The 27,838-nt window shown below is 52.3% G+C and overlaps 1 protein-coding gene across 1 annotated transcript in view; it reads right to left on the bottom strand.

The window, feature by feature from the left end:
* Positions 1–27,838, bottom strand: part of ACACB (acetyl-CoA carboxylase beta) — a 72,580-nt gene that overhangs the window by 9,963 nt on the left and 34,779 nt on the right. The window contains exons 21-40 of the mRNA XM_044685461.1: positions 24,796–24,933; positions 24,251–24,350; positions 23,605–23,712; positions 21,710–21,766; positions 21,486–21,527; positions 20,735–20,950; positions 19,798–19,953; positions 19,295–19,498; positions 18,739–18,894; positions 16,374–16,493; positions 16,014–16,283; positions 14,309–14,406; positions 12,676–12,796; positions 10,728–10,838; positions 9,091–9,234; positions 8,343–8,463; positions 5,969–6,065; positions 4,988–5,084; positions 1,738–1,873; positions 181–390 (exon numbers count right to left, since the gene is read on the bottom strand). Of these exons, the coding sequence (XP_044541396.1) occupies positions 181–390; positions 1,738–1,873; positions 4,988–5,084; positions 5,969–6,065; positions 8,343–8,463; positions 9,091–9,234; positions 10,728–10,838; positions 12,676–12,796; positions 14,309–14,406; positions 16,014–16,283; positions 16,374–16,493; positions 18,739–18,894; positions 19,295–19,498; positions 19,798–19,953; positions 20,735–20,950; positions 21,486–21,527; positions 21,710–21,766; positions 23,605–23,712; positions 24,251–24,350; positions 24,796–24,933 (2,702 nt within the window). The remainder of the gene's footprint in view (positions 1–180; positions 391–1,737; positions 1,874–4,987; positions 5,085–5,968; positions 6,066–8,342; positions 8,464–9,090; positions 9,235–10,727; positions 10,839–12,675; positions 12,797–14,308; positions 14,407–16,013; positions 16,284–16,373; positions 16,494–18,738; positions 18,895–19,294; positions 19,499–19,797; positions 19,954–20,734; positions 20,951–21,485; positions 21,528–21,709; positions 21,767–23,604; positions 23,713–24,250; positions 24,351–24,795; positions 24,934–27,838) is intronic.

Raw genomic sequence — 27,838 nt, 5'->3', positions numbered from 1 at the left:
GGAGAGCCCGGGAGGGCCCGGGAGAGCCCAAGAGAGCCCGGGAGAGCCCGGGAGGGCACGGGAGAGCCCGGGAGGGCCCGGGAGAGCCCAGGAGAGCCCGGGAGGGCACGGGAGAGCCCGGGAGGGCCCGGGAGAGCCCAAGAGAGCCCAGGAGAGCCCGGGAGGGCCCGGGAGCAGGGCCGAGGCCGGCAGGCCCCGGGGGAGGCGCCCACCTGCTCTCTTTGTCCGCGTACATCTCCATGCACTGGGGGTTGATGGTGGGGTCGATGACCACCCAGGAGCCTCCGCGCAGCTCGGCGAACGGGGGGATGTAGATGAGGACGGGCTGCTTGTACTGCCGGAGGCCGTCCACGATGTAGGCCCCGAACTTCAGCACCTGGTCGTACATGTCTGGAGACCGAAGCGCCCCCCGCCCGCCCTGAGGGTTACCCAGGGCTCCCCGGAGGAGGGCCTCCAGCAGGGAGGACTCTGCCCCGAGGGGGGCGCCCCAGCCCCAGCCTGATGGGGTGTCTTGTCCCGGCTCCCCCACCCGGCCCTGCAGCACGACGGAGGGGAGGCTCGGGAGCCTCAGGGATGGGGGTTGGGAACCCTCCAGGGCCCTCCTGCTTCCGGATTCTGAATTCCGGCTCTCACAGGGCTACCAGCAGGCCCTGCCCGAGCCCACCCAGCCGGGAGTCTGATTCCTCGGCGGTTAAATGGGGGGAGGGGCCACCCCGCTTGCTCTACGGACCTCGCGATGACACCCAGAGGCACAGCGGAGGCCCCTTCCGTGATGACTCCCAGCGACCCAGGAGGACCCCCTGCACAGCCCCTCTCGGGCTTCACTATCCTTTGCCATATGAGGACACACGTCGGGAGGCCGGACCTCTGTCCCTGCCTCTGGCCTGAAGCCCTGCAGCGGCTCAGGGGCCTCGGGGTCCTCCTCTGGAACATGGAGGCCTCCACCTTGTCTACCTCAGGGAGTACCAAAGAACAGAAAAGCTGCTGAAATCCCTGGAGAATGAGTCCTAGGCCGGTGCCCCTCGGGAGGCTTCCAGCACGAGAGCACGCGTTAAACTAGATCATAAGCTCTCGGGGGTCAGGGGTGTCCCCGGTGCCTAACACCGGGCCCGGCGCAGAGCAGGTGCGCATTAATAACTGGTTTCTGGCCTCAGACACTTCTTAGCTGTGTGACCCTGGGCAAGTCACTTAACTCTGCCATCCTTCTGTCTTAGAAATGGTACTAAGACTGACAGGAAAGGTTTTAAATATGTACATATAATATATTGCACTTATATTATATATTATAATTATATTAATATAATAAATGAGTATTCTATTAGGATGAAATTGTAATATATACTACATTGTGATACGTATTTACATATGTTATGTTATAAATATATCCTATTAACATATATCTTTATATATACATAAATATGTTCTGGAATATTTGTTGATTGACTGAGTGGGATCCAAACTACTCAGGATAACGACAGTTCCCATTTACCTAATGCAGCGTAGTGCAAAGCACACACATTCTCTCACTTGATTCTCATGTGAGGTAGAGCAAACAGGTAGGATTATCCTCATTTTACAGATGAGAAAACAGAGGCTTGCAATGCTGAAGTGAGCTCCCCAAAGCTTCAGAGCTAACCAGGGCCGCCCCTGGATTCGAATCCAGGCCCAGGGCTTCATCTATCGCCCGATCCCGTTCTCGGCTCTGCCTAGGCCTGCTCCGTTCACTTCCCTCCTTACCCTTCATGCCCCCAGAGAAGCCTCTCCAGTTGGCAAAGATCATCAGGGGCAGCTTCTCCCGGCTGAAATCCTTGATGGCCTGCGCAGTTTTAAAGGCCGAGTCTGGGAACCACACCTGTCCTGCCTGCTGGATTATCTGGAAAACACGGAAATGTGGCTTAGGCTGCTTCTGGAAAAGAAGAAACTCAGAGGGGCGGCCATGCTCGAGGCCGTCGTGGTGTGACGCAGAGAAGAGAAGACCCTCCCCCAAAGAGGACCACAATTTCGGTCACAGCAGCGGCCCAAGGTCCGCGCTTTGCACAGCTCCTTGCAGGCGCCTCCTGTACGATCTCCTTGTGGGAAGCCTCTGCCCTCTCCAATCCGGCCTCCGTACAACTGCCCAAGGAGAGCCATGAGGTCCAGGTCTGACTCCATCCAGGCCTCAAAGCCGATCGACTCCCTGGGACCCCTGAGACCCCTGAGACCAAACTCTCCTGGGCTTTGAAGTCCTCCTTGATCTGGCTCCAACTCTGCTACACGTGACTCCCTTTACTCTGCAGGCAAGCCAAAGTGCCCTGCCTGCCATCCCTCTCATGGCCATGACACTAATGCGCTCCCTCTTCATCTTGAGCTCCTTGAACCTCCAGGTCCCTTCTCAACTTGGTTCAAATAGCATCTTCTACCTCGAGCCTTTTCTGAGCCCTCCTCGCTGCTGGAGCCTTCCCTCTCTCACTACCTCGTACTTATTTTGTCAATATATTCTTACAGACGTACATGACACCTCTCCTGACAAAGGGTAAACTCTGAAGACAGGGCCTAGAAACCCAAGAGTCCTTTATTATTTTTTAAACCCTCACTTTCTGTCCTAGAATCAATGCCGGGTATTAGTTCCAAATCAGAAGAGCTGTAAGAACTAGGCAATAAGGGTTAAGTGACTTGCCCAAGGTCACACAGCTGGAAAATGTCTAAGGCCAGACTGGAATCCTAGACTTCCTGTCTCCAGGCCTGGTTATCTATCCACTTGGCCACTTAGCTGCCCCCAAGAGTCCTGACTCTTAATCTCATGTTCTTTCTAACACACCATGCTGCTTCTCCAATAGAGAGTCCTGATGGGGAGTGATTTCCCTGAGATCTCTACCTGCATTCTAGGATGGAGATATGCCATCAGCATCTTCAACACCAAGACCATCGCCATCATCCACAACACCTCCATCATCATTACCATCACCAACACCTTCACCATCATCCTTAATTCCACCACCATCATCATCACCACCATCACCATCATCCCTAATACCATCATCAGTACCATCACCACCAACACCATCATCCCCAATACCATCATCATCTCCATCATCATTACCATCACCACCACCATCACCATCATCCCTAATACCATCTCATCACTTCCATCATCATCACCATCATCATCACTTCCATCATAACCATCACTATCCCAACAGCATGGGAAGCAACAGCTGGCGCATCAGTGTAGCTAAGAGTTTACCAAGCACTTTGCTCCTCTTATCCCGTCTAAGGCAGGGCATGGATGAGAATTCCTTTTGTAAATATAAAGAACCTAAGGCAGAAGGGATGAGTGACTTCCTTCATTTTCACCTGCACTGACAACTAGTACAACGGCCTTTCCGCTTCTATTCTCTTCCTCTTCCAATTCATCTCTCGTGTGATGGACAGAACAATGCTTCTTTGGTGTAGACCAGGAGATCATCTCAGTGCAGATGGTGCCCAGATCTAGTCTTTCTCCTCTGCTATTACTTACCCCACTGATTCCTACATGACAGGACAAACTCACTCATTATATCCAAAACTGAACTCATTATGTTCCCCAGCGCCACCACATTCCCTGCTTCCAGACTTCCTTATCACTGCTGAGGATCCCATCCTCCTCCCAGACTCACAACCTAGATGGCATCTCCTGCTCCTCCCTATATCTCACCTGCCATATCCAAACCAATACTACTAAATCTCTCATTCACAGGCGCTGCCTTCTCTCCAATACACACAGACGTGAGCACCCGAGTGGAATTGCATCCCAATCTCTCTCCCCAGTAACCCAAAAGGATGTTTCTAAAGTGTGAGTCTGACCCTAGATAAGATGGTGGAGCCAATGGGACGGTGGATTTGGAGTCAGGGTGCCCCAGGCTCCCAATTCTGTCTCAGACTCATCAGCAGAGTGACATTGGACAAGCCACTTAAGCTCTGCCTGCTTTTCTGTTCTCATCTGGAAAAGGAAGTGGTCAGCCTCAAGGCCTCGAAGATCCATTCTAGCCCTGAACCTATTGACCATGTCAACCCACAACTCGAAAAGAAGCCAATGGACTTTAGCATGTCTAGGATCAAATGGAAGCTTCCATTTGGCATCTTAAGTTCCTCCTAGACTGTCCCCCCCAATCCCACCATTCTCAAAGTCGTCTCAAATAAGACTTATCTCCACACACCCCATGGTCTGGCCATATTACCCTATTTGCTGCAGTGAAACTTCATCTCCCATCACTAGGCCTTTGCCTGAAATCCTGTCTCTTCTTGGAATGCCTTGGCTTCCTTGAAGACTCATCCCAAGGGCCATCTGTTGAAGGAGGCCTTTCCCAAGCCTGACCCAGCTCTTGCCCTCCAGGACTACCTGGGAGCTTCCTTGCACGTTTCTTGTCCATCCCTCCCTGTGTACGTACACAATGTCTCCCCCTCAGAACATAAGCTCTTTGAGGGCAGGAGCTGTTATGGCCTTTGTACCCCAGCACTTGGCACAGTACGTGGCCCAGCGCCTGCACAACTGTAAAGGGCCAGACAAAGGCTGTTGGTAAGGTCTCATGTTCCTTAGGCATCCGATGATGCCAGACAGCACCATAAACTTGGCCTTCGAGGGACCCAGATTTAGGGGAGAAGAGAGCAAGATGGAGGCAGGGAAATCAGCACCAGCCTCAGAGCGGGCTTGGTTTGGAGATTGGTTTTGTGCTTTTTAAACTCTTACCTTCTATCTTAGAATCCATATGAATTATCAGTTCCAAGACAGAAGAGTGATAAGGGCTAGGCAGCTGGGGTTAAGTGACTTGCCCAGGGTCACACAGCTAAGAAGTATCTGAGGCCATATTAGAACCCAGGATCTCCTGTCTCCAGGCCTGGTTCTCTATCCACTGAGCCACCCATCTGCCCTAAATAGAGTATTTTTAAAGTAAAACAGTCAGAGATTGACCTCCCCTACTAGACCTCTCCCTTCTTGTCCAGAGATCTCCCTCCTTCCTTCCACACTCACCTTGGCCTCAGAATCCAGGTTCGCAGGATCAGCAGGGACCACCATCTCAACAGTCCTGGTCTCCACCGCTATCACCCCAACAGGAATTCCCCCCAACCTGTAAGACGGAAGTGGGGAGAATGGAGGCCCAGGTGCCTCAGGCCCTGGCCAGATTCCAGCAGGGCTTTCTGAGAGCCCCCCATAACAGAAGGCTCAGATTTTGGATCTCTCCCAGAAGCCCAAGAGAAGGTCTAGGTTCTGTATCTGTATCTGGGGGGCTGAGAGCTTTGCAGGGTGGCATCCTGCCCGTGCGAAGGAGACTGTACGCTCTCTGAAGGCACTGCCCACTCTGGGACTGAGCTGTCCTGACTGGTGAGTGACTGAAGGGTGTACAAATTCATCTGACCCTTCTGGCCAGCCCTGGCGCTCCTGCCACCTTCCCCTGTGCCAGGCTAACCCCTCCTGCTTTTGGCACAGTCACCAAATCAGTGTGGGAAGGGTGTGATAACAGACACGTGGCTCAGCTCCTCCATCCTGGGCTGCCCAGCCACCCCTGCTGATAGTTTTTGTCTCCTCCGAGGAGAATGTGAGCTCCTTGAAGGTAGGGACTGTGTAACTGTCCAGATCCAGACCCAGCGCATGGCAGATAATGAAATCCATGCATTTGTTCATGGCTTCTTCCCTCTGGGTCAAAGCAGGACCTGTGGCGTTTTCCCTTCTAACTCCTGAAAGTCTTCATCATCTCCCCCATCCTCCGATCTCTAGCCTTCTCTGGGAGTCATTCCTTCCACAGGGAGGGAAGGTTTTCAAAAAGGTGGCACCCTTGGAGACAGGAAATCCTGGGTTCAAATCTGGCCTCAGGAACTTCCTAGCTGTGTGCCCTTGGGCAGGCAAGTCCCTTCACCCCCAGTGCCTAGCCCTTACCCCTCTTCTGCAAGACAGAAGGTAGGATTTTAACAAAAATAAAAACCGAAAGCGGGTGTCCTGTCCAAAGGGTGTTACCTTGCTCGGCCGGTCACTACAGTTTGGGCCCAGGGTTCCATGATCTCCTTAAAGCTGTTCTGGTCAAAGAACCCACTCTGCCAGGCACCCTTCACAGCTGGGGAACAGAAGGGGAGAGGCCACATGCTATGGAGATCACAAACAGCTAAGCAGCCAAAAAGAAGAATCCCAACTTCCCAGGAGAACTGGGCCTGGTTTTCAGAGTCACTTATCTTCCCCCTTTTCCTTTCCCTCCCCAGCTCACCCCCAAACTGCAGAGGACCACTAAAAACACTAAAATAAAACACACTAAATAAGGAGGTAATTTCCTGTGTACCACCATCCACACTTGCCAGCTGTCCCTTCACTAGACTGAGATGGTGGTTTGGCAATACTGAACTTTGAGTCAAAGTAACTGGGATCCAATTTAGCCCTGTGACTCGGAAGTCACTCTTCTTCCCTGTGACTCAGTTTCCCTCTTTGTAAAATGAAGAAGTAAAGCACGAGGGTCTCTAAGACCTCATCTGGTTCTAAACCTAAGACCTCCCGAGCCATCCCTCCCATTCCCAGATTCTACCTTGAGGTGTGATTTCAGGGGCACCAGAAGAGTTCCATCTTTTGAAGCATCAAAGCATTAATTAGCCCCCCACCCCAAGGTGGTTCCAACCCCTCCTTCCCCTCCACCCCATGACCCTTTCATCCTTTCCTGAGAAACAAGGCCAAAAAAGAAAAGATGCCCCCAAGGAAGAATTTGAGTTCTCCCTAGAGTCCAAGTGTAGCCGGGTGGGAGGGAGGGAGGTGTACTACAGGGAGATCTCTTGGGGGGGGGGGAGGTCCTGAGCAGGTCACTCCCTCTTAGCCTGTTTCTGACTAAACAGGGGGCTAGACAGAAAGACTCCTGCCTGTGATCCTCTCACTGATGAGAGCAGCTTTTCCCAGAGGAAGGAAAAGAAATCATTCTTTGTTTGTAGGTCCCTAAAAGGGGGGGGGGGGGGGAAGGACCATCATGGAAGGGGGGAGACTCATGCATGGAGAGAGGAGGCTGGTGTCTCCGGGGCCATTTACACCAATATAGCACTTGATGGTTTCCAAAGCACTTTCCTCCCAATGATCCCCCTGAGGCAAGTGAGTAAAGTAATACCAGTGGGGAAACTGAGGCCCAGAGGTCAAGGGACTTGCCCACGGCAAAGAAGTGTCCAAGTCAAATTCAACTCTGGTCTCTTAAATCAGGCCCAGAAATCTTCCCATCAAACAGACAATTCCCTCCACTACCTACATAGCCCAAACTGAAAGCCCAACGTGCTTCCTTCTCTAGGCAGAATCTAAACTCTTTACCAGATCGTATTTTTATTTAAAATACAGAGGAATGTTTGGCCCTGGCTGGGTCACCCATTTGGACTCTGAATGGTGCTGAGACTCTGCCTTCCATGTTCACATCCAACAGGGAAGCAGCCCTTGGAACCAGGACCTCAGCAGCGCGCCCATTGGCACCCGCTCCCCTTCCGGGTGCAGAGATGCACTCTCCAGAGATGGAGGAGGGAGAAAAGGGGGAATTCACATCTGTCTCCTGGATAACCTCTTGGAGGACTTTGCCCAGCAGGCTTATAATGGCCCAGCAGTCCAGTGGCTGCCATAGCATGCAGAGTGCCAGGACTAAAGTAAAAAAGACTCATCTTTCTGGGTTCAAATCCAGCTTCAGACAGTTATTAGCTGCCTGGGCAAGTCACTTCACCCTGTTGGCCTCAATTTCCCCATCTGTAAAAATGAGCTGGAGAAGGAAACGGCAAACCACTCTGGTGTCTTTGCTAAAAAAAAATCCAAAAGGGGTCATAAAGAGTCAAGCACAGGGCAACTGGGTAGCTCAGTGGATTGAGAGTCAGGCCTAGGTTCAAATCCGGCCTCAGACACTTCCCAGTTGTGTGACCCTGGGCAAGTCACTTGACCCCCATTGCCCACCCTTGCCACTCTTACACCAAGGAGCCAATACAGAGAAGTTAAGGGTATAAAAAAAAAAGAGTCAAGTGCGACTAAAATGACTGAACAATAACAACAAAAAATGTCAAAGGGCTGCTCAGGGAAATCTGATGGGGTGATTCTCGGGTTCTCCATCTATGCCCATCATCAGAAGGTCCCTTAGCTAGTTTATCTCCAGAATTCTGCCCCACCCCACAACAGAACCTCAAGAACCTGGCAGTTAACACTAATGCCTCTTCTTGGGCGCCATGTTTGGCGGATCTCTTCTGAACTTGCTCAGGAGGTCTAAGAGCTCGACACCCCCAGTCAGTTTGCTCAGGCTTTGCATGAGCTTCGGTAGACTGCCCTTGACCCCGGGTTTTCTTAAAGAGATCGGGAAAGGATCTTAGGCCTGGAAGAGGGAGAGGCATTCAGGGCTTACTTGGATGAGGCCTTCCTGCTAGCATCCATCGGGGATCGTAGGGGGCTTTGGAAGGAAGGAATTCAATTTCCCGGTCGATGGGGTCGGTGGGGGTGATGATGGGCACTGCGCTATAAATGTCCTATAAGAAGAAAAGAAGGGAGATTCTCCAATCTCACTCCAAGGCACAATCCTAAGAAAAACCAAGGTGAAGAACCTGCCTCCCGGGGTGGGCAGAAGGCTCAAACGAGTTGACGTTTGTCAAGAGCTCTGCAAACCTTTAACTGCTATTCAGTGGCTAGCTATTCCTCCTTTAGTTTTCCTCTGAACTTGGTGAACGCCAGATAACAAGCATTCCCACATCCACAGCAGAACAAAGGGAATTGTAGACACAAAGAGCAGATTTCGATTAAGTTCAATTTCTTTCTTTGCTCTCCCATTCTGAACTGGGGATCTGTGGCTAGACGGGACTGAGGGATTATTAACATCCATGATGGTTGGGAATGGGGTCAGGTGGGGGGTCGGGAAGAGAGGCAACGAGAGGAAGATCCCAAGATGAGCAGCAATAATGATGACGATGCCAATGATGATGATTTGGCCTTGAACCCCACTCAACAGTAACTGGGCTTCCTAGCCTAAATCCTACTCAAGGCAGGGAGGAGGAAGGGCTTAGAATCTATCCAAGGCAGACACAAGTGCTAATCTGCTGGATCTGCCCCTGAGAACTGGGGCAGGATGGGCCGGCCTCCAGCGGCCTGGGATACCCTACCTTGGGCATGTACGACAGCCACTCCAAGATGGTGTAAACTCCCTCAAAGTCATCTGGAACGGTGATGTGGGAAATGCCATTAAAATGCATGATCTGCACGCCACCCAACTGGTTATTTGAGGTATAAACTTCACGGCCGAGGACCTGGTTCAAAACCCAAAGTCAGCAAAGCCCCCCCCAGCAGCTCTGTGCACACAGCACAGCCCAGACAGGCGGCCACCTTGGGGGGGCCGTGACTTCATCCAGCTTGGACGCAGGATGATTATGGACGAGCAAAGGGCAGGCTTAGTGGCCAAGAGCAAGAATGGCCTTGAACAGTGAATTAGATCCTCTAAGGTCAGAGAGGAAACTGGGAAAGGTGAAAAAGAAGCCAAAAAACCCAGGACGCTCCACTCCTGCTCATCTGAGTCCATGGTGTGTACATGTGTGACTCAGAGGGAATCTAGGGGGTCAGCGGCTGGACTTGGGGTCAGGAAGACGTGAGTTCAGGTTTTGCCTTAGGTGATTCCTAGTTAAGGTGTGTGACTCTAGACCAGTGATTCCCAAAGTGGGTGCCACCGCCCCCTGGTGGGTGCTGCAGCAATCCAGGGAGCAGTGATGGCCTCAGGTGCTTTCCTATTTCCTATTTCCTATCTTTCCTATTCATTGCTATTAAAATTTTTTAAAAATTAATTTCCAGGGGGCTAAGGAATATTTTTTTCTGGAAAGGGGGCGGTAGGCCAAAAAAATTTGGGAACCGCTGCTCTAGCCTGCTTGCCCTGTCTTTTGGGCTCAGTTTCCTCATCTATAAAATGAGGGGCTTGGACTCAAATGAAGTCTAAGTCTCCCACTTGGGACCCGATGGTAACCCATGGTCGCCAACCCAGTCATTCCTTTCAGAGTCTAGAATTGGAGGAGACCCTGAGATCCGTCTCAAACAATCCCTCTCTGACCAAAACACCCCTCTAGAATACCCCTGATGAGGGGTCATTCAATGTGCTAGAGAAGGACTTGAGGGACAGCTAGGGGGCTCCATGGAGACAGAGCTAGGCTTGAAGTCACAAGGTCCTGGGTTCAAATGTGGCCTCGGACACTTCCTAGCTGGGTGACCCTGAGCAAGTCATGTAACCCTCACTGCCTAGCCCTTCCCAGTCTTCTGCTTGAGAACCAATATTTACTATTTTAAGACCAAAGGTAAGGGAGATTTTTTTGTTTTTATTCTTGTTTTTAAAAAAGGACTAGGAATTCCCTGAGTACGGTTCTGAGATAGCTTGAAATTCTTTAACCAGAGCCTACGATGGCCTCACATTCCTTCTGGCACCGCCTCGGAGGACCAAGAAGGAGTCGGCAATCTCTCTTCTACAGACCAGCCCTCACTTCTCCCCTGGCCGGGGCTTCTCTTCATCAGATCTAAGCCTCCGCCTTGCCTTCAACCAGTCTCTGGCTGTCCCAGTCCCCCACCTCCATTAAACCTCCCACCACGATTTCCTGGCGAGTTGCTAGATAAACTCATAATATTGGTCAAAGATGAGAGAACAGGGTCTGGGCTAGGAGGAAGGAAGCATTCAGGAAGGGCAAACTCTGGGGAGTTCTGGTGGTGCCCCTCAGCCTTGGCCTCCCCACACTCATGCCCCCAAAGGACCAGGGGCCCCGGTTACCTTATTCAGGGCACCTGCTCCCGTCAGGATGATATGGGAGTTTTCGACCTGTATCACCCGCTGGCCTAACCTTACCAGGTAGGCTCCGATTCCAATAGCTCGGCAGGTCACCTGGGGGAGGAGATGGGTCACTGGTGAGCGACGGGGAGGGGAGAGAGCAGGAAGCATGAGCTCTGGGGCCCCCCACCCTGGGCTTGGTCAGTGCGGCCGGTGTCCTGCGGTGCTTCAAGGCCTTGGATTCTGCTGGGACAGTGGCAGCCTCAGGCTCAGCAGATGGTCTCCCAGAGGGGCTGTGGCCAAAATGCATCACCCATCGGCAGCTAGTCCAGGGTTGAGCCCTTCCACACTCAGCAAGGTAGCTTCTTGGGCTGCACACATTTGCAGGGTCCTGGGCAAAGCCTTCAGAGCTCCAGAAGCCTGGTCAGAGCCGGGGCTTGGATGGAACCCGGGGAAACTCTATGGTTCTCAGAAGCTTCCGGCACGTTCCTGAGGCCAGGTAAGCCATGCCGAAAGGATTTCCAGCTCTCTATCGGGGAGGCTGTGAATCTTCTCAGTCCAGATAATAGGGTTTGCCTCTGCTGCTGCTGCTTCAGGGGAAGGGCCAGGCAAGACTCTCTGAGGCTGACTCAGAGCATGGGGGGCTCCCCTTTGATTCTCAAAGGCACATTTGACTATGCTTGTAGTTGTTCCGTATGAGAGAAGGGGAGGCAGAGAATCAGTGCTGCTTCTGCTTTCGTTCCACGGGCTGGAGGGTTCTCTATTGAACACTGCTGCCCATGGATGGCCCTATCCCAGTAGGAGAACCACAAGAGAGATCTGAAAGGCAGTGGGACCTGGCAGAAAAAGCATCTGAATCAAAGCCTTAAGACGTGAGTTCAAATCCCAGCTTCACTGCTTCAGGACCATGCCTCTGTTTTCCTCATCTGTAAAATGGAATACCAAAGTGCCAAAGCAATGGGCGCTTCACCTCTCTTTTGGGGGGTCTCCAGTCTTCCAAGGAAGGTGGCCCCACTCGGCATGGCACTTGTGGAGGCCCTTGTAGGAACAAGGCCCTGGGGATGCTTCAGTAGGTTCAGTAAGCTCCTTTTACCAAAACGGGAGATGGGGGATTGATTGACGCCGCAGACGATAGGACTCCCTCCTCAGAGGAGGGTTGGGACAGCAAGGTGGTGGGGTGCGACCTGCAGCGTAGGGACGCGGGCTTGGGACGTGGGCTTCTTGGCGGTGGAGCTCCTCTCCTGACTGGGAAGATCCAAGGCTTTCTTCTTGAGTCCTTGGAGGCCACGAAGGCAGTGAGGTCGCCGTCACGGTTTCTGTCACTACTCATTGTCCTAGCAGGGAATGAGCTGGACAGAATGGCCGCTGAGGGCCATGTGGGCACCCGCACTAGCGGGAGAAGACTGGCGATCATGGTGGTAGGTCCTCGGGATACCCAGGATGCTCTCCAAGGAGCTCTTGTTCTTGCAGCGCCATTTTCTGGATGCCTTATTGGGTAGGTTTCTCCAAGAGGCAGGTTAGCTCCATGGTGGACCCGCTGGGAGTGGCCACCCAGAAGGCCGTGCTTGTCCGCTTCCCATCGAGCTGGGGATGGCCTTGACCATGGCCTGAGCAGCCCCAGCGGAAGCCGGGAGGTTGTTCTGGACATCGCCAGGCCCGTTCACTACAACTCGTGCTGTCCACTCCTACCTGAATACACCACAGCCTGACAACTCTGGGAGCTCAGGACGGAAGCCAGGAGGGCCCGGGCGCAGGCAGGGCCTCCCAAGCTAGAACCGCTTAGGGTCCAGGGTCCGATCTGGCCTACGTGTCTGCCGCTTGACTATCTTCCTGGCTAAGGGCAAAAGTCCGGACATCGAAAGGCCAGACGCTGGGTAAGGGCAATTCATGACAGCCACTCCTAAGGCTCGAAAGGGGCTCTGCTCCAAGGACCCCAGAAGAGGGTACTCACCATGCTGATGGTGATAATCTCCTCGTATGCCAGAGACGACTCCCCAGCAATGGTGCCGGAGCCCCGCAGGTTCTCCACTCCGAGGCCATCGTCCTTGCCAATGATGTCGGTGATGACGTACCTGCCCAAATCACACACACGTCAGGCAGAGGACCGGGGGGGCCCGCCAGAGCTGGGCCTCAGCCAGGGGGCAGTGGAAGGGAGGGGGAGACCAAAGCCTGGCAGTCAAGAGACCTGCTTCTAGTCTGGGGGCTTCCTCTTATTAAATGGTGCTGCCTTGGGCACACTGATCTGGCCCCAAATGCCTCTGCTGCAGAAGGACAGGGTTTGAGTAAGTGATGTCTAGGGTGCTGCCCATCTGCTCGACAATCCTATCCTGCCCTGCCCTTCTCTAACAGCATTCTGGCCAGGACTGTCAGCCTCAGGAGCTCAAAGATCCTCTGCCCCACGGCAAGGGATGCCACGGAGACTTAATGAAAGCAAAATGCCAGGCCTGGAGATGGTGGGGCCTGGGGTCCAATCTGGCCTTAGACGCTTCCTAGCCGTGTGACCCTGGGCAAGTCACTTAACCCCCCTTGCCTTAGCTCAACACTCATCTGTCTTGGAACAGATACACAGTATTGATTTTAAGACTGAAGGGAAGGGTTTAAAAAAGCGTCCCAGGCTCGTCCTAGTCCAGATGGTCCTTGAGGACAGGGGAGTGAGTGTGGCCAATCTTTCTGTGTCCCTCTGCACTAAGCAGACCCTCCATATCCATTTTGTACCAGCCAAGCCTCACGTCTGGAAGGTGCCCCCAGCTCTCTTCTGCTTCCCATAAAATACCAGTCAATGGCCACCTTCTACACAAAGGCCGCCCTTCCTTCACTTATTCACTTTATTATTTTTTTAAACCCTTAACTTTTGTGCATTGACTTATAGGTGGAAGAGTGGTAAGGGTGGGCAATGGGGGTCAAGTGACTTGCCCAGGGTCACACAGCTGGGAAGTGTCTGAGGCCGGATTCGAACCTAGGACCTCCCGCCTCTAGGCCTGACTCTCAATCCACTGAGCTACCCAGCTGCCCACCACGTATTCACTTTAGACTTATCCAGCTCAGCTTGGACAGGTTCTTGGGGTCTTCCCTAATAGAGGAACTTCGTTTCAGGAGGGGGGCCAGAGCCTTCTGCATACAGTATCCCCAGTGTCCAGCCCAGGGCCTGGCACTCAGGAGGCCCTTCATACAGACTTGTTTCGTTTTTCTCATCTAAATCTTTGCCTTCCATTTTAGAATCAATACTAGGTATAGTTGACAAGGCAGGAGAGTGGTGAGGGTTGGGCAATGGGAGTTAAGTGACTCGCCCAGGGTCACCCAGCTATGAAGTGTCTGAGGTCACATTCAGCCTCCTGTCTCCAGGCCTGGTTCTCTATCCACTGACCCACCGGGTGCCCCTATCAGTACTTATTAAATCTGACCTTCTGTAACAATAAGAGACATTCACATCCTGTGTCCAGCGGAATGTGACAAGCCATCTTATTTGAGTCTATTAACAGCCTCAAACGCTCCCAATACGAATGAGGAGCAGTAATAGAGATGTGGCCAGACAAACACGACCCCAGGAATTAAGAAGAGGCCGGCCGCCACCCGACGTTGCTTACCTCGATTCTCCTTCTTCCTCTATGTGCGTGCAATGAACAGAATTCAGGGAACTGATCTTGGTGTAGTCTTGGGGCGTCAGGTAGAGGTATTTGAATCCCTTCAAGCGAGACAGAGTACAGTCACCCCATGAAGGGCCTCGGCTCCACTCATTCCCCCCGCCGCCCTCCTGGGAAGGGTTTGGGTGGCCCCTGGGATGCCCTGGAACATCGTGGCAGCCTCATTCAATGACCAGCAAGATGAGGCCAAGCCTCCCTCCTAAGAGCAGTGGCGGCCATGGCCAGAGTTGGGGTTATAACGTCAATGCACCAATTGAACTGGAATCCTCGTCCCAGGCAATGCCACCTTCTGTGGGAGCCCTCTGAACCCTCTATTGGTTATTGCCAGTGGTTCCCCCATCTGTGTCGTGTTTGTACAGTTGTTTGCATGTCGCCTCCCCCATTAGAGCACGAGCTCCTCAAGGCTGGTGGCTGGGTTTGGGTCTTTATGACCCTAGTACTAGTCCAGGGCTGGGCACACAGTGGGTGCTTAATAAATGTTTCCTGATGGCTAAACTGCCCCTTCTGCTAATGTCCGAGGCTTGTCTGGGTTCCCCTTCCCCAATACTTTCAAGTTTGGGGTGAAGGGACAACTGTCCTGCCCCTCGGGGACCCCCCCATGACAGCTGTCCCTGCTCCTGACATATCCCTAGCATGTGTCCCTCTCCCTGTGTCCGACAGCCCAGAGGGCTTTGGTCCAGTCGTGCCAGAGACCTGAGAGAAGCAGGCATTACCCTCCTGCTGTGTGGGGCTCACCTCGTCCCTGGTAGCCCACAGATGGATCCTCCGGGTCCCGGATGCAGGCCATTCTCTTCTACCACCACCCAGCCCCTGAGTGACTCTGAGGCCTGTCTCCAGCCTCCTTTTCCCTCTGAACCCTTCTGGCAACTGGATGGGGATTAGTTTCTCCCCCAAAGGCCAGGCCTCTTCAGGGATTCTCTCAGAGCCATTTTGGGGCATCTCCAGGGAAGTATCTAAGCTGGGGTTTGGGTGGATGATATGCTGACATAAGAGATCTTAAAGCAAAGGTTCAGTGATTGATATTGGGGACACGAGAGAAGAAACGTTCATTTGAGGACAGGCTGGGCAAGACATCTCCCACCAGGGGCTTCCCAACGTGATAGTCCAGAGTGTCTATCCAGGGCGGTAGATTGCAGCCCAAAGAATTTTTAAAAGGGTAAAGTCAAAGATTTCAACTCTGTTTTTAAGAGGAGCTCTGAAGGTAGGCAGACTAAAGAATACCAGAGGAGGCAGAGAGTCTCATGGAGCTAAGCTTCCCGAGTCAAGCTCATCATCCAGACCATAAAAGGTGCCCAAATGACTTGAGAAGAAGGTCCCCAAGTCATGGCCAAAAGGGAACCAAGGAGTGATGCCTGCTTGGTTCCTCAGAGGCCATTGGGTAGCACCTCCTCCCTTATTCTTTTAGTCATATTTAACATAGAAGCAATGGGCTGAAGCACAGAAGCACTGACCATCTGAGCTGGAAAAAGGATCCAGTGACCATTGTGCCCAATCAGAATGTCATCTGATGGAGGAGGGAGAAAGGCCACCAGCAAGTCTCCCTTCTCTCTTCCCTGACCTCACCCACTCTCAGTCCTAACCCTGTTGGCTTCCTGGCTCATCATTCCACAGCTTTTCTGGGTGCCCATCTCCCACAAATGTAGCCTACCTTGCAGGGGTCTGCAGGGTCAAGCCATGCCACTTGGAACATGTGCCGGATCTCCTCAGCCAGGCCTATGCGGGCCCCACTGTTGGCAGAGAGGTAGATCTTGGGGATACCCTCTGCTCGGGCCAGCTGGGACACACGCAGGAAGAGGAGGTCTTCCTCTTGCCCGAAGGAGCCAATCCGGAAAGTGATATCATTGCCAATGACAATGATGTTCCGGCCATTGGGATACTCTCGAGTTTTGAGCATCATCTTGAAAGCTACCATACCAATCTGTGAGAAGAGACAAGGCGGCGGGCTGAAGGGGGCCAGTGGCCAAGACCAAGGGGCAGCCCTGCAGCACCCGGGATGGCCGTCATTTACCTCATTCCCCCCAGGGAGCCTGTTCATCTCTACCAGCTGCCCCTGAGAGTCCAGCACGAGCTCTGTACATGTCAAGACATCCTTGGGGTGCTTTTCTGAGCCCCACAGTTTGTAGAGAGCCTGCAGAGATGACAAATAAGAACCCAAAGTCATTAGGTTGAGCCCTGGGCTACTCTCTCCCAGCCCCTCGGTCCCAGCACAGTATGGCATGTACCATAATAATGCTTGAAGACTACGTGTGAAACTGTAAATTTGGAATTGGGAAGATGCCATTTAAAAGTATGTTATATATTTTCTATGGACATGTGGGAGACTTTGAAACTACATTTCCCATGATTCCTCATGGCAAACAGGAAGTATGATGATGTAAGAGAGGGGATAAAACTCCTGGGTGAGGAGGAAGTCGCTCTCTTAGCTACCTGAGCGCGATATTCGAAAGGTAAAAATGGCAGAGGCAGTTTGAATACTTACAGGCACGTGGTCTAATGATTTTATCTCTATCAGCATGGCTTTAATTAAAATACTAATTTCTATATTTATATCAGTCTTTATCATTTTTAATCGTAACAGAACACAATGCCAAGATGGCCTATGTGGTCTGCTTATTTTTCCCAATTATGAATAAAGGCAATTGTTAACATTCATTTTCTAAAAAGATGAATTCTGGATTTCCTCCCTTCCTTCCCTGTTCCTGGGGGAGATAAGCAATTCAGTACTGGCTATCTGTGGGTTGTGTGATTCATTTACCAAAAGATTTCAAGAATCTGATTGTGCACACACACATCCACACACAACCATGAAATGATAATACTTCTCCAGATCTGTAAAGAAACCATCAAACCATCCCACTCAAAGCCTCCTTTTCATAAAGGACCCTGTGCTTTGGCCTCAAGGCTCTTCAGACCACAGGGGATTAGGGATCCACCCAGGTCACTGAAAAGCAGCTTCCTGAGTCTGTCCAACAGTTATTTAAAGTGCGGTAATCTACTATTTGACAAAAACTGCTGGGAGAATTGGAAAACAGTATGGGGAAAATGAGGTTTAGATCAAAAATGGGTAAATGACTTAAATATAAAGAGGGAAATTATAAATAAATTATGTGAACACAGAATAGTATATCTGTCAGATCTAAGGGTAAGAAAAGAATTTAAGACCAAGTAAGAGAGAATATTACAAGATGCAAAATGAATAATTTTGAGAATACTAAATGAAAAAGATTTTGTACAAATAAAATCAATGCAACCAAAATTAGAAGGGAAGCAACAAGCTAAGGAAAAAATGTTTAAAACAAAAATCTCTGACAAAGGTCTAATTTCTCAAATTTATAAGGAACTAAGTCACATTTATAAAAAATTAAGCCATCCCTCAAATGACAAGTAGTCAAATGACATGAATAGACAGTTTTCAGATGAAGAAATCAAAACTATCAACAGTCACAAGAAAAAGTGTTCTAAATCCCTCCTGATTAGAGAAATGTAAATCAAAACAACTCTGAGGTAACACCTCACACCTAGCAGATTGTCCAATATGACAGTAAAGGAAAACAATAAATGGAGGAGATGTGGCAAAATTGGAACGCTAATGCATTGTTGGTAGAATTGTGAACTGACCAATAATTCTGGAAGGCAATTTGGAATTATGCCCCAAAAGGCATTAAAAGAGTGCTGCCCTTACCATTGCTAGATTTGTACCCCAAAGAGATATAAAAAAAATGTTCGTGCGAAAATATTCATAGCGGCACTCTTTGTGGTGGCAAAAAATCGGAAAATGAGGGGGTATCCCTCCATTGGGGAATGTCTGAACAATTTGTGGTATATGATGGTGATGGAATACTATTGTGCTATAAGGAATAATGAACTGCTTGATTTCCATAAGAACTGGAAAGACCTCCATGAACTGATGTGAAGCAAAATGAGCAGAACCAGGAGAACATTGTACACAGAAAGTGAAACATTGTGGAATGATCCAATGTAATGGACTTTGCTACTAGTAACTATGCAATGACCCCGGGCGATCCAGAGGAACTTATAAGAAAGAACTGTGGGAATAGAAAGGCAGAAGAAAAATATATGATTTATCCCTTGTTTATATAGGTGTAGGATATGGGATTTTGGTTTTTAGAAGACTTCTCTGTTACAAAAATGAATAACATGAAAATAAGTATTGAGTGACAATACATGTATAACCCAGTGGAATTGCTTGTCAGCTCTGGGAGCGGGGAGGGAAGAAGGAGGGAGACAACAAGAATCACAGAACCATGCAAAAATGCTTTAAAATAAAAGAAAATATAAATGAAAAAAGGAAAAGAAAAGTTCTAGGTCAATTTTAAAAACGGGAAAAAAAAAAAATGAAGTGCGGGTCTTGCCTGTTTGAACATCTCTGGGAAGTCATAGATGTAGGTGGTGCCCAGAGACTGGGCCTGGAACCTTTTTGCCTGGAGAAGGTCTTTGGTCACGTAGGGAGTATTGATCAGCATGCCGTGCTGGGCGCCTTGTTTGTTTCCAAATGAATGAAACATGATCTAGAAAGAGGAAGGACAGAGGGAAACCCAAATGTGTCTTTCCCTCCCTCCTTGATTTTAGAATCAATACTGAGTATCAGTTCTAAAGCAGAAGAGCTGTAAGGGTTAGGCAATGGGGGTCAAGTGACTTGCCCAGGGTCACTCAGCTAGGGAGTGTCTGAGACCACACTGGAGCCCAGGACCTCCTGTCTCCAGGCCTGGCTCTTAGTCCAACGAGCCCCCGGCTGCCCCCTTTTAGTATCAGTTTTAAGACAGAAGAGCAGCCAGGGCTCGGAAGGGTCTGAAGCCAGACTGCACGCAGGACCTCCCATGTCTCCACTGAACCGCCCAGCTGCCCTGATGCTAGGAGTTTTCATCATGTCCAGACAGAGGAAATGCCGACCGTGAGGCCGTCTCTTACATTTCCACTCCTGGGATCCGTCACTTCCTTGTAGAGGCTGATATCCAGGTAGTAGCCTGACTCGTTGGTCAGGAAGAGGCGGATGGGGATGGCGGTGCCGGTCGGGGTCATGCGGATGTTAATCTTGACCTCGGCCTGCAGGACTCGCAGTTTCCACAGCCGGCTCCCGTACCTCATCACCATGGATCGGACCGACTCCTCGATCTGCCAAGAACGAGAGCCAGACACCCCCCCAGAGGACGCTGGGGCCCCGCCACGGGCTCCTAGACCCCAGGACCCTCCAGGCACTGGGGGAGGGGGCACACGCTCTAGCTCGGGGGTCCTCATGGCCCCGGGATGCTCCAAGAGAGGCTGGGGAGGCTCCTTGTGGCACGTGGGAAGCCCGAGCTTCCTCCCAGCCCCCCAACTCCTCCTCGGCCCTCCCAATCCCGCACTGAAGCACGAGCCGTCCTTCTCCCCGAGAGGGTCCGGCTGCGTCCCTGCGGAGCCTCCCTAGAGCGCACCTTGGAAGGGTCCATGATGACGGTGGGGACGAAGTTGAGGAAGATGTGGTTGCAGTCGGTGCGGACGCTGGTGTTGTTGAAGGCCACCTCCAACTCGTCCATGGCTTCCAGGAGCAGCCGTTCGCCCTCGTTCTGCAGGTACTCGAAGGAGGCTTCCTGGCATTGAGGGAAGGTAGTCAGAGCGACGCAAGGACGGGCCAGCCTGGAGCCGGGCACCAAGGAGGAAACCTCCCTGCCTGGCTGGCGGAGACACATCGCCCATGGTTCCGGCTCCTTCTAATTAGGGACAAGGGTGGGTGCTTTGGGGCGAAGGTGGAACGCTCCCAGGAATCCTCCTTAGAATTAAGGCAGCACAGTGGGGAGAGCATCAGGTCTGGAGTTGGGAGAACCTGGGATGTTTCGGCCCTGAACCGCGACGAGCCAGACGGCCCGTGCAGAGCCCGATTCCTCCCAGAGTCCCGCCGCCTTCGGACTACACTTGTGTCAGAGGAACGACCCCCGGGACTGTCCAAAGGGGCTGCGCTTCGAGCCGAGTGCCCAGGACGAATGGAGAGGATTTCGAGCACAACAGTGAATAATGAGGTGAATATTGATCACACAAACACCAATGACACGCCCAGAGCTTTAACGTTTGCCACTAAGACAGGGCATTGATTGGGGGACGGCTGAACCCATGGGGGGCAGGAAAGCAAAGGAAAATGGGAAAGAGGCCTCTAAGAGGCTTGGCGTGCCTGGGCAGCTCGAAGCCCGGGTGCCGAGGCGGTGTGAGAGGGGGTGCTTTCTTTAAGAGGGTGACGGGAAGGCCCTTTTCTGACCCCAACAACAGCCCTGGGGTAGACGCCGTTATTGTTCCCGTTCTACACGCGAGGAGAAGGCCGTGCCGCTGACGCCCGTCTGGGGCAGGGCCGGAAGCCCCATCCCGCGCCCATCGGGGTACCTTGGTGATGAGGTCCGAGTGCCTGATGATGGCCCGGATGAAGAAGCGGTGGTCGGTCACTTCGGTGCCCTCCTTCACTCGGGCGGCGCCCAGATAGAGGTGCATCTTGTGGTTGGCGCAGGGCACGGCCTTCAGCTCGAAGTTGCGCATGCGGTTCAGCTCCAGCTGGAAGGCCAGGGCGGGCTCCAAATGGCGGTAGATTCGGTCTTCAGCAAACTGAGGACGAACCAGCACGGATCAGCGCGGAACCCTCTGTCGGCGGCCATCGTGGGGGACATGGAGGTGGGCCCGGGGGGAGGCGGTCCTTCTGGGCCCTTCCAGGGACGGGAAAGACAAGGAGCACCCAGGACAGAAAAGGCAGGAAAGGAGCACCCAGGCTCTCCAGCGGCACGAAGGGCCATGGGAGACCCAGGAGCTCGCTCCTGACCCCCAGGGCGAGGAGGACAAGCAGTGAGGGCTTCCCGGAGGACTGACGCCCTGCAGCCCCGGCTAGACTTCCAAAAGGCAAGAGGGTGGCCAAGGGCTGGACACCTCCGAGGGAGCCCAGAGACCCGGGTTTGTGCCACCTGCTACCCGCGTGTCCCTGGACAGGGTCACCCCCGTCTCTGGGCCTCAAGTTCCCTTTTCTGTAATGAGGGCCAGGACGAGATGCCCTGTGGGTGCCCTTCCTGTCGTGGCCCCGTGTGGCTGAGGGCAGGCCGGGGAGGGATGCCCAGGGGAGGGCACAGACTGCCAGCCTGTCTGGCCATACCTCGTCTCTGGCTCTGAATGTAAAAAACTTGGGAAATTCTCTCTGCAAAAAGAAAAAGAAAAGTCGGTTTGGTAAAGGAACCTGGAATCAATGAGGTCCGCGGCGCTCCCGTCCAAGGGCACAAGGGCCCAGCCTCTGCTCCCCCCAACAAGTGCTCCCCGACGGCCCCGAGCCAGCACCGAGAGGGCCCAGAGAGGCCGGCCAACAGCCCCAGGATCGCTCACCTCTTGTGCGATGAGGAAGGTGATTCTCCGGAGGCCGTATTCCACAAGGACGTGTTTCTAGAGGTAAAGAAGGCGAGGCGTGAGGGTCCTCGTCACCCCCAGGAAGCCGTGTGGGAACGAGGGGCCGAGGGCTAGCCTAGACGGAGCCTGGCAACGGGCAGCCGAGGACGACACAGACAGGAGCTGGTCGGGTCTGGGCGGTGAGCAAGTGTCCACCCGCCTCGGCTCCATCCAGCGGGAGTTCCCGGCTATCCCCTTTGGGGCACACGAGGGCTCTGGGGCGAGAAGGGCCCTTAGGGGCCAGGTGGTCCGACCCAGACCTATGAGAGTCTCTCTTCAGTGCCCCCAACAAGGGGTCATCCAGCCTGTGCTGGGAGGCCTCCAGGGAGGGTGAAGTCCCCCCTCTGCAGACAGGTCATCCACACTGGGACAACCCTCATGGCTAGGAAGTGCTGTCGGACAGTTCGAATGTGCCTTCTACCCGCCATCCCTGGCTCCAGCCTCTGGTCCGAGCTGACGAGGCTCCTCCGTGCTCCTCCCCAGGCAGCCCCTGGTGCACCCCCCAACCTCCAGCGTCTTCTCCCCACGCTCGGTGTCCCCGGTCCTGCGGTGCCCTATTGGCTTTCTAAGCTCCCTGAAGGCCGCGGCCTCTTCTGAATGATCTTGGCTTCTTTCTCAGCCCTGGTCCAGGGGAGCACGGCCTGAGATTCCTGGGAAACTCTGGGTTGGACAAAGGAGGTCCCATCTCCCTCCCTCTGGGGTTTGTTAGGGGTGGGGGGCAAGGCCAAGGTCCCCATGAACCACCTGAGGGAGCCTGGGCTGGGGAGGTGCAGAATGGGGCGAGGCTTCACCCTTGAGCACCCAGGGTGCCTCGAGTCTGATCTTGGACCCAGCCCCACTCCACCCCGACAGGATACAAGGCCGCATCTACCAGTGTGGGGGGAGAAGCAGAGGAGTCCGGGCAGGGGAGATCTCTGGAGTTGGGGTCCGGCGGCCCTTCCCAGCTCTAGCTCCCAGGACACCCCCTCCATTCTCCAGCCTCTCTTCACCCCCCTCCACAAGGCTCTCTCTCCTCTCTTCCCTCCATTCCCAGCCCTGCCAGAGGAACCCCAGGTGCCCCCCTCGGTCCTCCGGCCACGGCCACAAGCCATCTCTGGACAAACTGTCCAGGCCCTTCTTCAAGCTCTAACGCAGGGACCTGTTCTGTAGGGCAGCCGCAGCGCATCTACCCCAGACAATGCTGGGGGAGAGGCGAGGCCGGAAGGACTCCTAGTCCGCTCCGTAAAGGAGGGTCCCCAGAGCCCCTGCTCCATGTGGAAATCCGGCCTCAGCCCCAGAACCCCAGGCCACATGGCTCCAAGAGGTGCCACTGGCAGCTGTGTGGGTGCCTTCCCTTCTCCCCCACACTCATGAAGGACCCCCTGGCTCTGGAGCTGCCTCGCCCAGGGGTGCCGGCCGAATAAACGGCAACGGGCTTCTGTCCACAAGTGGGCTCATCTCACGGATGAAGGCCAGAAACGGGCCAGAGTCCGGCCCTGCCTGCCTCCTGGGATGCCAGCAGAAAAGCACTTTGGGGGCCTGAGAGCACGGGGGAGCCCCCAGCCCCAAAGCCTCCCAAGCTGTGGCCCCGGGAGCAGGGGACCCGAGCCCTCCCCTCAGATACAGTAAAGCACCTACAGGAGCTTGCCGGAGGGGTGCCCGGAGGCTAAACAATGTGTGGGAAGCTCCCAGAGCCCTCCAGAGACGGGCCTCAGCTATGGCCACGGGCCCCGCCATCGGCAACAGCGCTGCAGGCACAGCCTCCCGGGGCTCCCACGGCTGCCCCATCCCGCCCTCCCCCAGCTCCCCAGGAGCCAAGGGGAGCCCAGCGGGAGCTCTCAGATAACACACAATACCTTGGACTGCACAAACGTCCGGAAAACAGGCACCAACTCCTCATCCTCGAGGTGTTCAGCGCACTGGATGGCAACGTTCAGAATGTGGATGGGCTCATCCTTGAGGCACTAGAGGTTAGATAAGAGAGGGAGAGGGAGCAGCTGCGGGGCTCAGCGGATAGAGCACCGGGCCTAGAGACAAGACGGCCTGGGTTCAAACTGACCTCAGACATGCCTAGCTGTGTGACCCTGGGCAAGTCACTTAACCTCAAGGGCTAGCCCTTACTGCTCTTCTGCCTTGGAACCCAGGCTCAGTGTGGACTCTACGATGCAAGGGGAGGGTTTAAAAAAAGAGCCAGAATGAGAAAACCAGAAAGAATGAAAGGGAGAGAATAAGAGGCAGGCAGGTGATCACAGAGAGTCTGAGAGAGAAACAGGCACTGACAGAGATGGACAGAGACCGAGAGAGGAAGAGACAGAGTCAGAGACGAGAAGAGAGACATGGAGGAAGAGAAAGGCAGCCAGAAAGGAGAGGCAGAGACAGAAACAAAGACAGAGATGAAAGAGAGGAAGGAAGAGAAAGAAAGACAGACACAGAGATCCAGACGGAGACACACAGACAGGGCAGGGAGCACCTGGTCAAACTGCCGCCCAGCAGCTCACTGACCTTGCAGTCTTCCTCGGAGTACATCATGGACCGAGCCTCGCTGAAGAGGGGGCTCTCCTTAGCCAGGTTTGCGAAGCAGGAAATGACTTCATCAAAGTTTCTAGGGGGAGAGAAAGGATGAGGGGCTTCCCAGGCTAACCCTGGCCTTGGTGGGGGGTCCCTGAGGCCTGGGCCAGCCCTCCCTTCCTCTCTCTCTGGATGGTCCATAGACTTTCCCCTGGGCGTGAGCCTTGGCATCTCCCGAGGTCTTTGGGGTTTGCAGAAACAGATTTCAGAAATATTTCTGGCTCTATCCCTCAGCAGCCTAACCTGATGAGGGTTTTGTGGGGGGGAGGCATCACGGGGTGCTGGAAAGAGCCCTTCCCATGATGCCATGAGGTCTGGTTTGGGTCTTGGCTCTGCCACCCACAGCAAAGCCCTGAGGGGGCACAGGGAAAAGGGCACCGGGGCAGCTCGCCCACACCGGGACAAGTCCCAGCCCCACTCCAGCTCCCTTTCCTCAACTTCCAGGCCCAGCTTCTGGGGGAGGCCGCCATGGCTGGTACCTGACAAAATCCTCAAATCTGTGAAAGGCAACCATAGCCCCCATCCTCTGGCAGAGAGGGGAGAAGCCGCTGTCCATGAACAGCTCCGTGCTGTGTCGCAGTAAGTCAGGGTTGGTGACGCTGACGGGAAGGGCCATTCTGCAGAGAGAAGGAGGTGGCCGTGGGTCACTGCAGGCCCAGAGACCTGAGCAAACTCGCCATGGCCACCAGCACCAAGGGCCTGGCTTACCGGGGGACTCCTCTGAAAATCCTTCTCCGAACACCACCCTGATGGCCACCCCCTCAGGGAGACACCAAGTGGGCCCAGGCAAAACTGGGACATGGTCAATGTGTCTGAAGGAAGCCGGGGATGACTGAGAGAGCGAGACTCAGACAAGCTGTAGGGGCTATGATGATGCCCATTTTACAGGGGAGGAAACGGAGTCAGTCAGCAGGGTCTAAGGCTGGATCTGACACCTAGCTGGGAAGCCAGATTCGTCAAGTGGAGCCAACTTCCCCGGGGGGCCCTGAAACGACTACATGACTGATTTCCTCTTTGAACAGAGGGGGCCATTCGGCTCCTAAACCAAGTTTCCAGACAAACTCGGTATTTCTCTTTGGGCAAGAAGGTGCAGGGGAAGCAGGACGTAGATTTGGAATCAGGATAGCCAGGTGGGGATCCTGCTGGCAACAACTAGCAAATCAGCTGGCTGGTCTAAGCCTCAGCCTCCTCACCTGTAAAAGGAGATGGTACCCCCTCATGCGGTCTCAGTGAGGTTCCCAGGAGAAGAGATCTCCAAAGCTTGCCCTGCCTGTCTCCAGCCCCCTCTTTCTGCAGAGAAGGGGACAGAGGCCCCAGACAGGGAGGGGGTTACCAAGCTGCATCGCCCAGCTGGCATGCGTGGGTGGTTCTAGCGTGCTCCCTGAAGGGCCACCAAGCTGCCCACACAAGCCCGGGCAGCTCTGGATCCACAGACACAAGCGCTGGTGTTCCACTTCCTAATTGGGTGACCCTAACAAGCCACTTAATCCCCACTGCTTAGGCCTTACCACTTTCTGCATTGTGTGTTCCTGGAGATTATGGTACTTTATTTGAATGTGCGTTATGAATCTGCTATTTTATAAAAGTCATTTACACTCACAGTTCATGGAAAAGCTTAACAGGAAATGGATCTCATTTCTGGGTGAAAAACCTTTCACTAATTCCAAGCTATATATTTTTAATTTTAAAACATTCTTTTATTATTTTTTCTTCCTTGTATGTGCAATACAATGTGTTCTTTTCTCTCATTTTTGTACTTGAGAGCATTGTATTTTTTCCCTGAATTTTTAATTTTTCTTTTATTTTTTTAATAGAATAATTGACTTTTTCCCTTTTTTCTCAGTTTTGGTACTTAAAGTACATATAATCAGTGTTAATCTTTTTTTGATTTTATAGTAATGTAAGTTTAATGTAAATATATATTTGCTATAATATTAGTGCATATCCAAAAAGCCTTAGACTATGGTAACCTGCCAATAAATATTATGGGACTGTGATTAAAGTCTCTCTGTCTGATTCCAGGAGAAGGGAAGAAGAGCCACTAAACAGTGCTAGAAAGCACAAGGTCATGGAGACCGACTGAGGATCTACAAAGTGCCGAGGAGCACAAGGTCAAACAGACTATACCAATCTAGGTGGGATTGTTGAATTTCTATGCCAATACTGAAGGGCTTGAAACTAGCATTTAGGGTTCGGGATTGTAGCTTTTCTGACATATGTTAGAGACCAGACTTCTCCCTGAGCTTCATCTCTAGCCAAGCACCTAAGATTGGCTATCATTATGGCTCATCCCTGAGAAGGTGCAGGCAAATCAGACGAAGGAGAGACACTTCCCTTGCACACAAATTTGGCCCTGTTATTTCTCTTATATATAGAATGGCAACTTTCTGTAGTCCTGGCTCCTGAATGGGTAATTGCAAACTGCTTAAATTACTTTAATTGGGCCTTGATTCAAGGACCTGCTATAAATTTCTTTTTCCTTACACTTTTTGCACATAAGACTTTGACATTTTACATTTCATTCACAAGTTAATTTTTCTCTTTTATTTGGGTTTTATTTTTTTTAATTTTTAATTTTTTTTGCCAATTGATTTCACACAACCCCAAAAACTCAGCCATGTATTCTTAGCTGACCTGGGGTACCCTCTTCAGGGGAGAATGTCTTATTAACTCTCCTCAGGGGGTGTGTGTAAGTTTTATACTCAGAATGTCTGTATTATAACCTATAATGTAAAGTTTAAATTCTTTTGAGAGTAATTTCAGGATAAGAAATCTGCCATCTCCCCAGAATCCAGACAACAAAGCTGTTTGGAGAAGGCACCATGAAGATGCCTGAAGAACCTACACTGCATCATGAAGATCCAAAATGAACTTTGGGGTGCAGTTGATTGAACTATGGGGAGTTGAATGCGTTTGTTTTGAATGTACACTTATGCCAAAGGGGACTACCCCTAATTGGATTTTTGTCAATGCGGCTAGCAATCATTGGATCATTGTTTTTGTCCTCTTTTCTTTTATCCCCAAATTCCTGTAATTTAAAAGATGGCTATGTTTACAAGATCCATTGGGAAGACCAGTCTTTCCTCCGGATCTCAGGGGGGAATGTGATATTGGAAATTTGGAAGTCCTTGAACTTATTTTGAGGTCCCTGGTCTAAACTTCCTGTGGACATTTAGATCTCTTACAAACTACATTTCCCATTATTTAACTGGCTTCCTGTCTTATGTGGTGATGTAAGCCAATGTAAACAGAAGCTTAAATAGGGAGATTGAGATTGGTATTTCCTCTTTTCCAGCTGAACAAGCCAGGTGGGCAGAGGTAATGGCGTAGCATTTGAATTAGCTCTTATCAGGCCCGTGGATTAATTACCAATATGGATTACAATAAAACCCTAATATTTTTAAATATATCCTTTTATATTAATTTTATTTGTTACAGTGAATCATGGGAAATGTAGTTTGTAAGAGATCTAAATGTCCACAGGAAGTTTAGACCAGGGACCTCAAAATAAGTTCAAGGACC

The sequence above is a fragment of the Gracilinanus agilis genome, chromosome 1, assembly GCF_016433145.1.
Source record: "Gracilinanus agilis isolate LMUSP501 chromosome 1, AgileGrace, whole genome shotgun sequence".
NCBI classification, from domain to species: Eukaryota; Metazoa; Chordata; class Mammalia; order Didelphimorphia; family Didelphidae; genus Gracilinanus; species Gracilinanus agilis.
This window is presented reverse-complemented; position numbering and strand designations above follow the sequence as displayed.